Below are 11,802 nucleotides of genomic sequence, written 5' to 3'. Positions count from 1 at the left end.
AGTCTCCACATTCGTGTTGGGCTCACGTTCTGGAGACCAGAAGTCCAACATCAAGCTGTGGGCAGAATGTCCCCGCTCTGAGGTCCAGGGGCACCCGTCCCACCTCTTCGGGCTTCCGGGACTCCAGGTGTCCTGGGCTATTGCTGCAGCACTCTGACCGTCCTCCCCTTTGCCTCTGACTCGAATCTCCCTCTCCTTGCTCTTGGGCATCCATCGCTGGATTTGGGGCCCCTCTAAACCCAGGACCACCTCACATCCAGATCCCCAGACTCAGTTTCCAACTGGAGGCCACATTCACAGTTTCCAAGGGTTAGGAGAGAAAATGGGACGATTTAAAGACTGTTCGCAGGGCATCAAGTAAGAAAAGAATGACAACATATTTCTTAAATCAAATATTTCAAATATTTTCTTTTGTTTTTCTTTTTGTTTTTGTTTTTGTTTTTGTTTTTGTTTGAGTAAAGAAATAGCCTGTGAGTAACACAACCAGTGATGTTGGAAACAAGGAAAACGTGAACATACTGATGTGGGCTCCAGCGAGCGGGGCCACCCAACCTCGCGAAATGGACGGGCTGAGCCCTCCTCTCCGTGGGTCGCCCGCTGCGGTGCCTGGAGACAGCCGCCTGGCCGCCCACCCTCTACCCGCCTGGCCTAACCAGGGGATCGGAGGCACCACGGCCGTTGGAGACAGAAGTGTGGCCCGGCCCGTTCCAGCCACCTCACGAGGGCCTTTCGCCTTCGAAGTCAGGCTGCTGTGCCTGGAACTTCTGACGTTCCCAGAGTGCCGCACACACGGGACCCACTGCAGAAAGAACTTTTTTGTAACAGAAGCACTCGCTTGGGGCAGCGCTTCCTGGAAGTTTTCTGTGACCTTACTGCACTTCAGCTGAAGTGAGAAGTCCCAGCCCCTCCCCGTGGTTTCCAGCCCCTCACCTCTCCTTTGTATTGATTTTCTTCCATTTGTACTGGGCAGAGAAGACACACAATCGTGCAGCACCCCTCGCAGTCACACACACACCGTAACAACCACACACAGTCACATGCCTCACACGATCACATGCTCGAGCTCCACATACCACACACATGCACACGCAGTCTCACACCACACACAGTCACATGCCTCACACGATGCACGCACACAGTCGCACCACAGTCACATGCCTCACGATACATGCACACAGTCATACACACCACACAGTCACATGCCTCACACTATCACACGCTCGAGCTCCACATACCACACACATGCACACGCAATCACACACCACACACAGTCACATGCCTCACACGATCACACGCTCGAGTTCCACATACCACACACATGCACACGCAATCACCACACACAGTCACATGCCTCACACGATCACACGCTCCAGAGTTACCCATATCACACATGCAGTCACATCACACGCAGTCACATGCCTCACATGATACACGCACATACACACCACACACAGTCACATGCCTCGCATGATCACACTCTCCAGATTGACACACAGTCACACACCAGAGTTCCACATACCACACACAGTAACACACCAGTCACATGCCTCACACAATCACACATGCCAGAGTTACACATACCACGCACGCACACGCAATCACACACCACATGCAGTCACACACGCTGCACTTTGAGCAGGTGAGTAGGGATGAGATGACCCGTTCTTCCTGAGGGGTGTGCAGGTAGGGAGCTGTCTGTGAGGTGGAGAATCCGTCTCTGTGATGACGCCGCGTGCCCTGTGCAGTGGAACATGCTTTCACTTCCCACGTGAACTGGGACAAGTTCTCATGGAACCGCCTATTTTCATGCGTGTTTCTGTCCTGTGGTGCGTAGCAAGCTGAGCAGAGCAGCTGCCTTCAACGCGCAGGAAACCTTCATCTTTGACACAGCCTCTTTCCTTTGTCCAGACGTTCTTGCGTCCTCAGCCTACATCAGCACAGATGGCGGCAGCTTCCATTGCCACAACCGCAGCGGGCTTTCTGAGGCGCCTGCCCAGCAGCTACGCCCTGAGCAAGAAGGGTGGCCGCTGGGCACAGGGGACTTCCCCAGCCAGGTGCCCAAGCGGGTGCTGGACGTCAACCAGGAGCTGCTGCAGTCCGGGGTCATCACCCTCCCAGGTGAGCATGGGCTGCCGCTTGCCCAGGTGAGCACACACCAGGCTCTCCTGTCAGGGCCGATCTCACATCTAAGCCAACAGCACAGACCCAGCTCATCACCTCGTAGGAGTGAAACCCTTGGCAGCTGCCCTGTCTCTGTCTCCACAGGGACCCGAGACCGTCAGGGCAGAGCGGTGGTGCAGGTCCGCACCAGGAGCCCGCTCTGGACCAGGGAACACTTGTCCTGCGCCGAGCTGACCGAACTGTTGCTGTACTTCCATAGCATCCCCAGGTAGGACGGGGGGCCAGGCCCCACCCTGCAGACCCGTGGGACCCCAGCTGCATGTGTGTGGCAAAGTGGGGGGCACAGGGAGGTGCCAGCTTCCATGACCAGACTCTGCCTCTCCTAACCTCATCTTTCAAAACAGTCAGCACCCGTGTGCTGCCAGCCTTGATTTCTACACACCATTTCTTGTCTTCTGTACACATCCTTCCCAGTGACACCCAAAATTAAACACACCTGGCTACGGGGCGGGGAGGGCACACTCACTCTTTTGACCAGGACTCAGCCATCCGTGTGACGTGCAGCTTCTGCCGGCTTTGAGTCAGGGTTCTGTTGTGTCCTTGGCTACATGAGTGCTGTAAGATCAGCGTCCAGACACACAGCTTAATTAGAATGGGAATTAATCCTGGAATTAGAGCTGAAGAAGTTTCTCGGAGAACACACACACACACACACACACACAAAATTTATTTTTATTTTTATTTTTTTTTTAGACAGGGTCTTGCTGTCGCCCAGGCTAGAGCACAGTGATGCAATCACAGCTCACTGTAGCCTCAACCTCCTGGGCTAAAGCAATCCTGCTCCCGCCTCAGCCTCCCAGGTAGCCATAGCGCCAGGCTATATATATAGTTGTTTTTTGTTTTTTGTTTTTTGTTTTGAGACGGAGTCTTGCTCTGTTGCCCAGGCTGGGTGCAGTGGCGCAATCTCAGCTCACCGCAAGCTCCACCTCCCGGGTTCATGCCATTCTTCTGCCTCACCCTCCTGAGTAGCTGGGACTACAGGCGCCCGTCACCACATCTGGCTAATTTTTTGTATTTTTAGTAGATGCGGGGTTTCACTGTGTTAGCCAGGATGGTCTCGATCTGACCTGGTGATCCACCCACCTCGGCCTCCCAAAGTGCTGGGATTACAGGCGTGAGTCACCGCGCCCGGCCCAGGCTATGTATTTTATAAGACTAGTCAAGTGTAGTAGTGAGAAGGGGGGAAGAGTAGAACAAGGTGTTTGATCTGTAACTGCGTGAGCAATCAAATGAGATAACTCACTCCCTTCAGACCAGCCAAACCCTAAAATTTTGTAAAATGAATATATCAGCTCACCCAACCTACTCTTTTCTCCTATTAAATTTTGAAGTGAAGTTTCCAGTCACAATCACACAAAACTTTTAAATTGGAGTTTTCAAAACCACGTGATGGTATTTTTAGTTTTAAAAGATGTTCTAATAGTCTTAGCTTGGCTCTGGAGAGTAAAGACCCTCATGACTGATCTCAAGCTTCCGTCTTGGGAACAGGCCGTCCACATCCCGTCAGAATCATCAGAATCACCTTCTGTGCTTACGTTAAAGCCCAGACAAATACACGAGGGCAAGAAGGCCCTGAAGCCCTTGCCCCCTTGATGGAGCAGGGCCCATTTCGTCCATCCAGGAGCATGGGTGGGCGTTTAGGGGAAAGTAGCCGCAGCCCCACGGCCGAGACTGTCTGACGTCACTGGCGGGTTAGCAAGAGGAACGACGGTGGTGCCTCCAGCCGATGGGCCTGCACCTTCAGGAAGTGGAAGGCTGATGTGTATAGAGAACCCCTAACTTCTAGAGCTGAAAGGAAACCAGTAACAACTAGTCTCGGAGGTGGAGAAACTCGTTTTTGTAAGAGATTTCACCTTCGGTGGTTAAGACCAGCTGTCTTTCCGTCCCCAGGAAGGAGGTCCGGGACCTGGGTCTGGTCGTCCTGGTGGACGCACGCAGGAGTCCAGCCGCCCCTGCCGTCTCCCAGGCCCTCGCGGGATTGCAGGTATGGCAGGGTTGTCACGTCCCTTGGGTGTGCAGAGCATCTCGGGGCCGTGTGCCACTGGGGCCGCCCACATCGTGGTTCTGGAGTAGCCAGTCCATAGGCTTAGTGTGAAGATTCAAGACAGGCCCCTGTGCAGAGCCCCCTCCTTCTTGGGGTCTTCCCAATGGGTCCAGCTCTTGCTCTCCGGGGCCAGAACACAGACAACACTGGAGAAGGTGGGCTTGGCCCATCCACTGGGGACTTGGGGAAGCTCCATGCTGGGGGCAACTGCAAACCTAAAAAGCAAAGCCAGCCAGGCCCAGGTGGGGGGCACCTGTCCCAGGAGGACAGCACAGCCCCATCCCTGCCCAGTATGGCTGCCCCTGCTATGCCCCTCCAGGATGCAGGGCATGGCACTGTCCTTCAGACAAAGGACAGAGGAGGAAGGGGCAGCCATGGCTCACTGCAAGGATGAACCAGGGTGGGGACGAACCTGGCAGCCCCAGACAGGGTCAATGCTATTGCTACAGGACTCTGTAGCCTCAAACTCCCAGGCTCAAGCCATGCTCCTGCCTCAGCCTCCAGAGTAGCTAGGACCACAGGCATGTGCCACCATGCCCAGCTAATTTTTTATATGTTTACTAGAGATGGGGTTTTGCCATGTTGCCCAGGCTGGTCTTGAATTCCTGGACTCAAGTGATCCACCCACCTTAGCTGCCTAGAGTGCTGGGATCGCAGGCATGAGCCACCATGCATGGCCTAGGGGCCCTGCATTGAACCATAAGCAACATCCAGAGGAGATGGGAAGCACTGCGGATGGGAAGATGTCACTGCCTGAGCAGGGACAGATGGGAGCCCAGAGACGGGGAGAGACCAGGGACGGGGTGTCCAGGGACAGGGACAGGGAGGGGACAGGGACAGGGAGGTGACAGGGACAGAACCCGGGGTGCCCTCTCCCATGCCCCACCTGCACTCCACGAAGCTAAACCCATTACGCTGTTGCTGTCCCTGCTGAAGATGGAGGCAGAGGCTCCTATACTCACTGAGGAAACTCAAGTTTAGGGACACCAGGTGGCAGGTTGTGCCAGGAAAGATGTCAGTCAGGGACAGTGCTGGCAGAACTCACTCCACTGTGGAGTCCTCCTTCCTCTCCCCCTCCATGGGCCTCCCTCTTCTCCCCACTGGCAGTCCTCCCTCCTCTCCCCCATTCTGCAGCCCTCCCTCCTCTTCCTTCCCATGGTACTCCTGTCTTTCCCTCTCCACAGTCATCCCTCCTCTCCACCCCCACAGTCGTTCCTCCTCTTCTCCCACCCTGCAGCCCTCCCTCCTCTCTCACACCCTGTGACCCTCCGTCCTCCCCCCCGTGGTCCTCCATCCTCTCCCCCTCCATGATCCCCCTTATCTCTACCCCCATGGTGGTTCCTCCTCTCTCACACACTGTAACCCTCCCTCCTCTCCCCACCATGGTCCTCCCTCCTCTTCCCTAACCCTGCAGCCCTCCCTTCTATTCACCCCTGTGATCCTCTCTCCTCCCCCCCACACAGTCCTCCCTCCTGTCCCCACTGTGGACCTCCCTCCTCTTCCCTAACCTAAAGTCCTCCCTCCTCTTTCCCCTGCAGTCCTCCTTCCTCCCCCATAGTCCTCCCTCCTCTCCCCCCACCCTGCAGTTCTCCTTCCTCTTCCCTAACTCTTGAGTCCTCCCTCATCTCCCCCCTCTTCTCCTCCCCCACAGTCCTCCCTTGTGTCCCCTGACCCTGCGGCCCCCCATCTTCTCCCCCCACCCTGCAGTCGTCCCTCCTCTTCTCTAACCCTGCAGTCCTCCTTCCTACCCCCCGCCACAGTCTCCCCTCTTCTCTCTCCACCCTGCTGCCACCACTTCTCTCCCCCACACTTCCCCTCTTGCATGGAGCCTGCCTCCCCTCGCCTTAGAGTGAACCTGCCTCTTGTCTCCCTCCTTACTGTCAGTCCTGCCTGTGATTTCTTCTTACTTTCGCAGTACATGGCTCTTCTTAGAAAATCTCAGTGTCCTACCTGATACTTGGAGGAGACAGGCTCAGTCATGACCCCCCTTACAGAGTGGGATCCACTCAGGTTGGGCCCCGTGGTGGCATCCTCCAGAAATGCCTGGCAGGGTGGCTGGGCCAGCAGAAATCAGCTGGCCTGGGAGCAAGTGACAGGGACCTTGGGCTGGGCAAGGGGCTGAGGTGACTCCCCGAGGTCAGGAAGGGGTCACTGGGAAGAGAGAGCACAGGCTGAGGTCCAGACAGGGAGTGCCACGAGTTGGGTTGCACCAGCTAGGCTAGACAGGAGTCCCCAGTGCACAGACAGTGTCAGGAAAGCCTCAGGGAGGCCCAGGGCCAGGGGAGGCATTGATCAGAGAGGTTCTGAGAGATTCTCAAGGCCTCCAAGAAAGGAACATGAGGCCCTGCACCACAGCATGAGCATGAGCTGTCCCTGGTTGGGCACCTGGGCAGTGGTCTGTGCTTCACCTAGACAAAGAAATGGCAGTCAAGAAACAGATTCTAGGGGAGGAAACAAAGCTGACCCAGAGGTAACCTGGGCACAAGAGGAATCTGGAAGAGCCCATACCTGCTTAGCAAACCTAAGGTAGTGACATCAGGGTGGAAAAAAGAATATATATGTTTATTACTAGCGTTCACCAAAAAAGGTTCACAATGCATTGCTCTAAAGCTCAGTTAACTTCTCTAACACAAGGTAGACATAGTGTGAAGTGCCAAAACTCAGTTTCCATAAAATATTTTACAAGCATGTAAGTTCCTTATTGACTTTTTCAAAAGAAATTCACGTAGGAAATATGTCCTAACTCATTCTATGATGCCAGCATGACCGTGATACTAAGGCCAACCAAAGACACTAAAAGTAAAGAACACTGCAGAGCAATATCCCTTATGAAAGTTGATGCAAAAATCATCAACAAAATAATAGCAAATCAAATTCAGTAGCAGGTTGAAAGGATTATACACCCTGACCGAGTACAATTTGTTCCTGGAATGCAAGGATGGTTCAACACATGAAAACTGATCAGTGTAATATACCACACAAACAGAATGAAGGGGGAAAAACACATGATCATCTCAATTGATGCCAAAAAAAGCACTTGACAAAATTCAACATCTTTAATGATGAAAGCACTCAATAAACTAGAAATAGAAGGAAATTACCTCAACATAATAAAGGTCATATGAAAAATCTACAGGAAATATCATACTCAATGGCAAAAAACTGAAATCTTCTCATCTAAAATCAGGAACAAGGCAATAATGCCCACTTCTATTCAACATATTACTGGAAGTTCTAGCTAGAGCAATTGGACAAGAAAAAGGGGTGGGGGGGAAGAGGCATCCAAACTGGAAAGGAAGAAGTAAAATTATCTCTATTCCCAGATGATGTGATCTTGTATGCAGAAAATCCTAACAGTTCCACAAAAAAGAAAGAAATAAAATAAGTTAATTCAGCAAAGTAGCAGGATACAAAGTCAACACACAAAAATCAGTCACACTTCTATACACTTAACAGTGAGCAATCTGAAAAGGAAATTAAGGAAACAGTTCATTTACAATAGCATCAAAAAGAAGAAAGTACTTAGGAATTAACCAAAGAAGTGAAAGACTTTTTCACTGAAAACTACAAGACAGCTGAAAGAAATTAAAGAAGATGTAAATAGAAAGATATCTCATGTTCAAGGATTGGAAGACTTAATATTGTATTGAAATATCAATACTATACAAAGTGATGTATAGATACAGTGCAATCCCTATCAAAATTCCACTGACCTTTTTTGCCAAAATAGAAAAACCTATCCTGAAATTCATAGGGAATCTCAAAGGACTCCAACTAGCCAAAACAATTATAAAAAATAAAAACAAAGCTGGAGGACTCACAGTTCTTGATTTCAGAACTTACTACAAAGCAACAGTAATCAAAAAATTATGGCACTGGCATTAAAAACAGACATATAGGCCGGGCGCGGTGGCTCAAGCCTGTAATCCCAGCACTTTGGGAGGCCGAGGCGGGCGGATCACAAGGTCAGGAGATCGAGACCACAGTGAAACCCTGTCCCTACTAAAAATACAAAAAATTGGCCGGGCACGGTGGCTCAAGCCTGTAATCCCAGCACTTTGGGAGGCCGAGACAGGCGGATCACGAGGTCAGGAGATCGAGACCATCCTGGCTAACACGGTGAAACCCCGTCTCTACTAAAAAATACAAAAAACTAGCCGGGCGCGGTGGCGGGCGCCTGTAGTCCCAACTACTCGGGAGGCTGAGGCAGGAGAATGGTGTGAACCCGGGAGGCGGAGCTTGCAGTGAGCTGAGATCCGGCCACTGCACTCCAGCCTGGGCGGCAGAGCGAGACTCCGTCTCAAAAAAAAAAAAAAAAAAATTACAAAAAATTAGCCGGGCGCGGTGGCGGGCACCTGTAGTCCCAGCTACTCAGGAGGCTGAGGCAGGAGAATGGCGGGAACCCAGGAGGCGGAGCTTGCAGTGAGCCGAGATCGCGCCACTGCACTCCAGCCTGGGCAACAGCGTGAGACTCCGTCTCAAAAAAAAGAAAACAGACATATAGAACAATTGAATAGAATAGAAAGCCATGAAACTAACAATCATATACATAAATGATTTTTGAAAAGGGTACCAAGACCATTCAATGGAGAAAAGACAGTCTTTTTTAACAAATGGTGCTTTAAAAACTAGATATCCACATGCAAAAGAATGAAGTTGGACCCTTACCTAAACACCATATAAAAAATTAACTCAAATGGATCAAAGACCTAATTGTAAGGCCTAAAACTAAAAAATGTTTAGAAGACAACATAGGGCAGAAACTTTCTAACATTGGATTTGGCAGTGATATATTAGATATAACATCAGAGGAACCAGCAACAAAAGAAAAAAAAGACAAATCAGACTTTTCAAAAATTAAAAAATGTTGTGTATCAACACTACCAGCCAGGTGTGGTGGCTCATTCCTGTAATCCCAGCACTTTGGGAGGCTGAGGCAGGAGGATCACTTGAGCCCAGGAGTTCGGGACCAGCCTGGGCAATATAGTGAGACTCTGTCGCTATGAAAAAGAAAATTAGCTGAGCATGGTGGTGCATGTTTGTAGTCCCAGCTACTTAAGGGGCTGAGGTGGGAGGATCACTTGAGCCAAGGAGATCAAGGCTGCAGTGAGCCATGAGCATGCCACTGCACTCCAGTATGGATGACAGAGAGACACCCCGTCTCAAAACAAGTAAATAAGAAGACACTATCGACAGAGTAAAAAGGCAACCCACAGAATGGGGGGAAATTTTGGCAAATTATGTATCTGGTAGGAGGTTAATATCCGGAATATATAGAGAACTCCTAAAATTCAACAACAACGAAAACCAAACTGCCCAATTCAAAAATGAACAAAAGGCTTGAATAGACATTTCTCCAGAGAAGATATATACATGGCTAATGAGCACATGAAAAGATGCTCAATGTCATTAATGATTAGAGAAATTCAAATCAAAACCTCAATTAAATACCACTTCCCCATGCGTTAGGTTGGCTATTGTAAAAAAACAACAAGTGTTGGCAAAGATACGGAGAAATTGGAACCCTTGTGCACTGTTGGTGGGAACAGTAAATAGTGACTCATTGTGGAAAATAGTTTGGCAATCCTCAAAAAGGTAAACATAGGATTACCATATGATCCAGCAATACTGTGTCTGGGTATATACCCAAGAAATTGAAAGCAGAGTTTCAAAGAGGTATTTATACAACTATGTTCATAGCAGCATTATTCATAACATCTAAAACACAGAAGCAACCTTAGTACCCATAAACAGATGAATAGATAAGCAAAATGTGGCCTATCCTTACAACGGAATATTATCCAACCTTAAAAAGGAAGGAAATTCTGACATATGCTGCAGCATGTATGAATCTTGAGGACATGCTGAGTGAAATAAGCCAATCACAAAAAGACAAACATTCCACTTCTAAGAGTACTCAGAGTAGCCCAGATCCCAGAGACAGAAAGTAAAATGGTGGTCGCCTGGTGCCAGGGGCAGAGGGTAATGAACAGTTTTTCTTTAACGGGTGCAGGGTTTTGGTTTTACAAGATGAAAAGAGTTATGGAGACGAACGGTGGTGGTGGTTGCACGACATTATGAATGTATCTAAGACTACTGAACTGTACACTGAAAAATGATGATAATAGTGTTTCACCACAATGAAACAATTGAAAATATACACACAACCGATAAAGGACTTGTCTATAGAATATATACAATCTCAAAACTCAGTAATAAGAAAACAACCCAATAAAATATGGGAAAGGATTTGAGTGCTCTTCACTGAAGATGATACACAGATGGCAAAGAAGCACATGAAAATTTGCCGAACATCATTAATCACTGGGGAAATGCAACTGAAAACCAAAATGAAACACACAAAAACAGCAACAAAGCTTAACAATAACAAATGCTTGGTACTGCTGATGGAAATGCAAAATTGTACAGCCACTCTGGAAAACACGTACTTATCACATGAGCCAGAAATCCCACTCCTAGATATTTATCCAAGATAAATGAAAACTTGTGTTCACACAATATTTATAGTGACTTTACCCATGATTGCGAAAAACTGGAAACAACCCAGTTATCCTTCAGCCGGTGAATGGATGAACAGATTGTGGTGAGGCATACCGTGGAATACTGCTCAGCAAAACAGAGGAACACACCCTTAGTCTCCACAACAGGGACGAGTTCCTAACGCATAGCACTAAGTGAGAGAGGCCACTCCTGCCTTAGTCTGTTTATGTCTAGAAGAGGCAAGTCTGTGGAGACGAAAGCAGATCAGTGGTTGCCAGGGGCTGGGCATAGGGGAGGGCTTGACTACAAAGAGGCACAAGAGAATTTTGGGGTTGCTTAATAGTTCTTTGTCTTGATGGTGGTGATGATTACATGACTATGCTTTCGTCAAAACTTACAGAACTATTCACTGAAAAGGGTGAATTTTATTGTATGTAAATTATACCTCGATAAACCTGATTACATTAAAATTCATAAGAGCAAATAATTTACATTTCAGGGCAAAGTCAACTATGTTTTATGCACTGTAGGTACGCTGGGAAACTATGACAGAATTAGTACCAATCAAAATTGGGCAATTCTATTAATGAAGTTAAAAATTAGAAAGCTAATCAGTAATATTTATTTCTTATTTATTTCAGAACAACACATCTCCTATAATTCATAGTATCTTGCTGTTGATAGATAAAGAATCTGCATTTAGGCCTGACAAGGATGCAATAATTCAGGTAATGGTTTAGACTGTGGGATCTGGAGTGATAGATAAAATTAAACATTAAGGCACCTAGATGAGATTAAACACATGAAAGAATTTAGATAAGTTCTAATTGCATCCATGTGGGAGCCTGGAAACCTCCTTCCTACCCCGTAAGTTCTCGCAGGAGCCCTGCAGAGTATGCCATGAAAAACTTAAAAATGTGACCTTTCTTCTCCACCTCATGTATTTTCTTTCCTTCTCTTTCTTTGTATCGTTCTCTTTTATCGGAAAACATCTTCATTTGGCCTCATTCTGAAAAGATATTTTTGTTACATCTAGAATTCTGGTTTGAGAGGAGTTTTGCTTTTCCCCTCAGCAC

The 11,802-nt window shown here is 48.6% G+C and overlaps 1 protein-coding gene across 2 annotated transcripts in view; it reads left to right on the top strand.

Annotated features, from left to right (window-relative positions):
* Positions 1-11,802, top strand: part of LOC105464557 (pleckstrin homology and RhoGEF domain containing G4B) — a 90,772-nt gene that overhangs the window by 48,118 nt on the left and 30,852 nt on the right. For both annotated transcript variants that reach the window (XM_071099180.1, XM_071099181.1), the window contains 4 exons: positions 1,909-2,118; positions 2,266-2,389; positions 4,072-4,165; positions 11,368-11,454. In XM_071099180.1, the coding sequence (XP_070955281.1) occupies positions 1,909-2,118; positions 2,266-2,389; positions 4,072-4,165; positions 11,368-11,454 (515 nt within the window). The remainder of the gene's footprint in view (positions 1-1,908; positions 2,119-2,265; positions 2,390-4,071; positions 4,166-11,367; positions 11,455-11,802) is intronic.

The sequence above is a fragment of the Macaca nemestrina genome, chromosome 6, assembly GCF_043159975.1.
Source record: "Macaca nemestrina isolate mMacNem1 chromosome 6, mMacNem.hap1, whole genome shotgun sequence".
Lineage (NCBI taxonomy): Eukaryota > Metazoa > Chordata > Mammalia > Primates > Cercopithecidae > Macaca > Macaca nemestrina.
The sequence above is the reverse complement of the archived record's forward strand: the minus strand, read 5'-3'. Positions and strand labels throughout refer to the sequence as shown.